Genomic DNA, 1,256 nt, shown 5'->3' with positions numbered 1-1,256 from the left:
TTGCATGGAAAAAAGACTACACGATCTACAAGGTTATAGAAAAAATCTGTCGTTGTTGTAGATTAACATTATATAAATGATCAGATAGTAAATGCCGATAATTCTGTTATGTTACTTGAAAAGACAATACAGTAAACTGGTTAGAATGGGTTTACTAAAATAGTGATGTTTGTGATTGTCTGCAATGACTCTATAACAGAAGCAAACACTCTATGGTACGTTTAATGTATTCCGTTAATAACATCGAACTTGGATTTGTTGAAATAGTACAAGATATATGTTTCTGGATTTATCCAGTTGTCATGAAACGAAGTAGGAAGTGGTTAAGATGGTAGATATATGATGAGTTCCAGATCAGCTGACCAGAAGTTGGATACATTCCATCATGAATAACTTAGATGATACAGGGATTCAAGACGAGTATTCTGACTGTCTTACAAAAACCTACAATGTTTCATTAAATTCCAGGAAAGCACGACAACTTTAACGTTTAAAGCACGTAATAATTTGGCAAGGTGCCAGGTTTACGTAATAGACAAGATCACCATTAAAGTAGATAAGGTACTTTATTCCAGCTGTCATGAATTTCTCACGCTAGTTGAAGGAGACAGAGGGTAATTACTGTCAGTGTTTGATTGGCAGCATACTTTGGTACAAAGAGTGCAACTTTTAAATCTGTCCGAATCTCTTTCTGAATTTTAAAATGTTCACGCACTAGGTAGCTGGTAAAGTGGTTGGGAAGAAAAGTGACTCGGAGTGGACTTGGTGGTTGAAAATACCGGCAGTGAAAGATAAGCATGGCTCAAATCTGGCAGTGAAAGATAAGCATGGCTCAAATCTGGCAATGAAAGATAAACATGGCTCAAATCTGGCAGTGAAAGATAAACACGGCTCAAATCTGGCAGTGAAAGATAAACATGGCTCAAATCTGGCAGTGAAAGATAAACACGGCTCAAATCTGGCAGTGAAAGATAAGCACGGCTCAAATCTGGCAGTGAAAGATAAACACGGCTCAAATCTGGCAATGAAAGATAAACATGGCTCAAATCTGGCAGTGAAAGATAAACAAGGCTCAAATCTGGCAGTAAAAGATAAACATGGCTCAAATCTGGCAGTGAAAGATAAACACGGCTCAAATCTGGCAGTGAAAGATAAACACGCCTCAAATCTGGCAGTGAAAGATAAGCACGGATTAAATCTGGCAGTGAAAGATAAACATGTTATATACAGTAGAGTACAGTTTAAATAGTTCTGTT

General features: G+C 37.3%; 1 protein-coding gene across 1 annotated transcript; it reads left to right on the top strand.

The window, feature by feature from the left end:
• Positions 1-718: 718 nt before the first annotated feature.
• LOC106477576 lies at positions 719-1,234 on the top strand (the record flags this gene model as incomplete). Its single annotated transcript, XM_013938121.1, has 1 exon — positions 719-1,234. A coding segment is annotated over one exon (516 nt), but the record flags the coding sequence as incomplete, so codon positions are not given.
• Between the last annotated feature and the right edge of the window lie 22 nt (positions 1,235-1,256).

This window comes from Limulus polyphemus, unplaced genomic scaffold (assembly GCF_000517525.1).
Source record: "Limulus polyphemus unplaced genomic scaffold, Limulus_polyphemus-2.1.2 Scaffold21272, whole genome shotgun sequence".
Lineage (NCBI taxonomy): Eukaryota > Metazoa > Arthropoda > Merostomata > Xiphosura > Limulidae > Limulus > Limulus polyphemus.
Note: the sequence above shows the minus strand (reverse complement) of the source record. Positions and strands in the feature narration are given on the sequence as shown.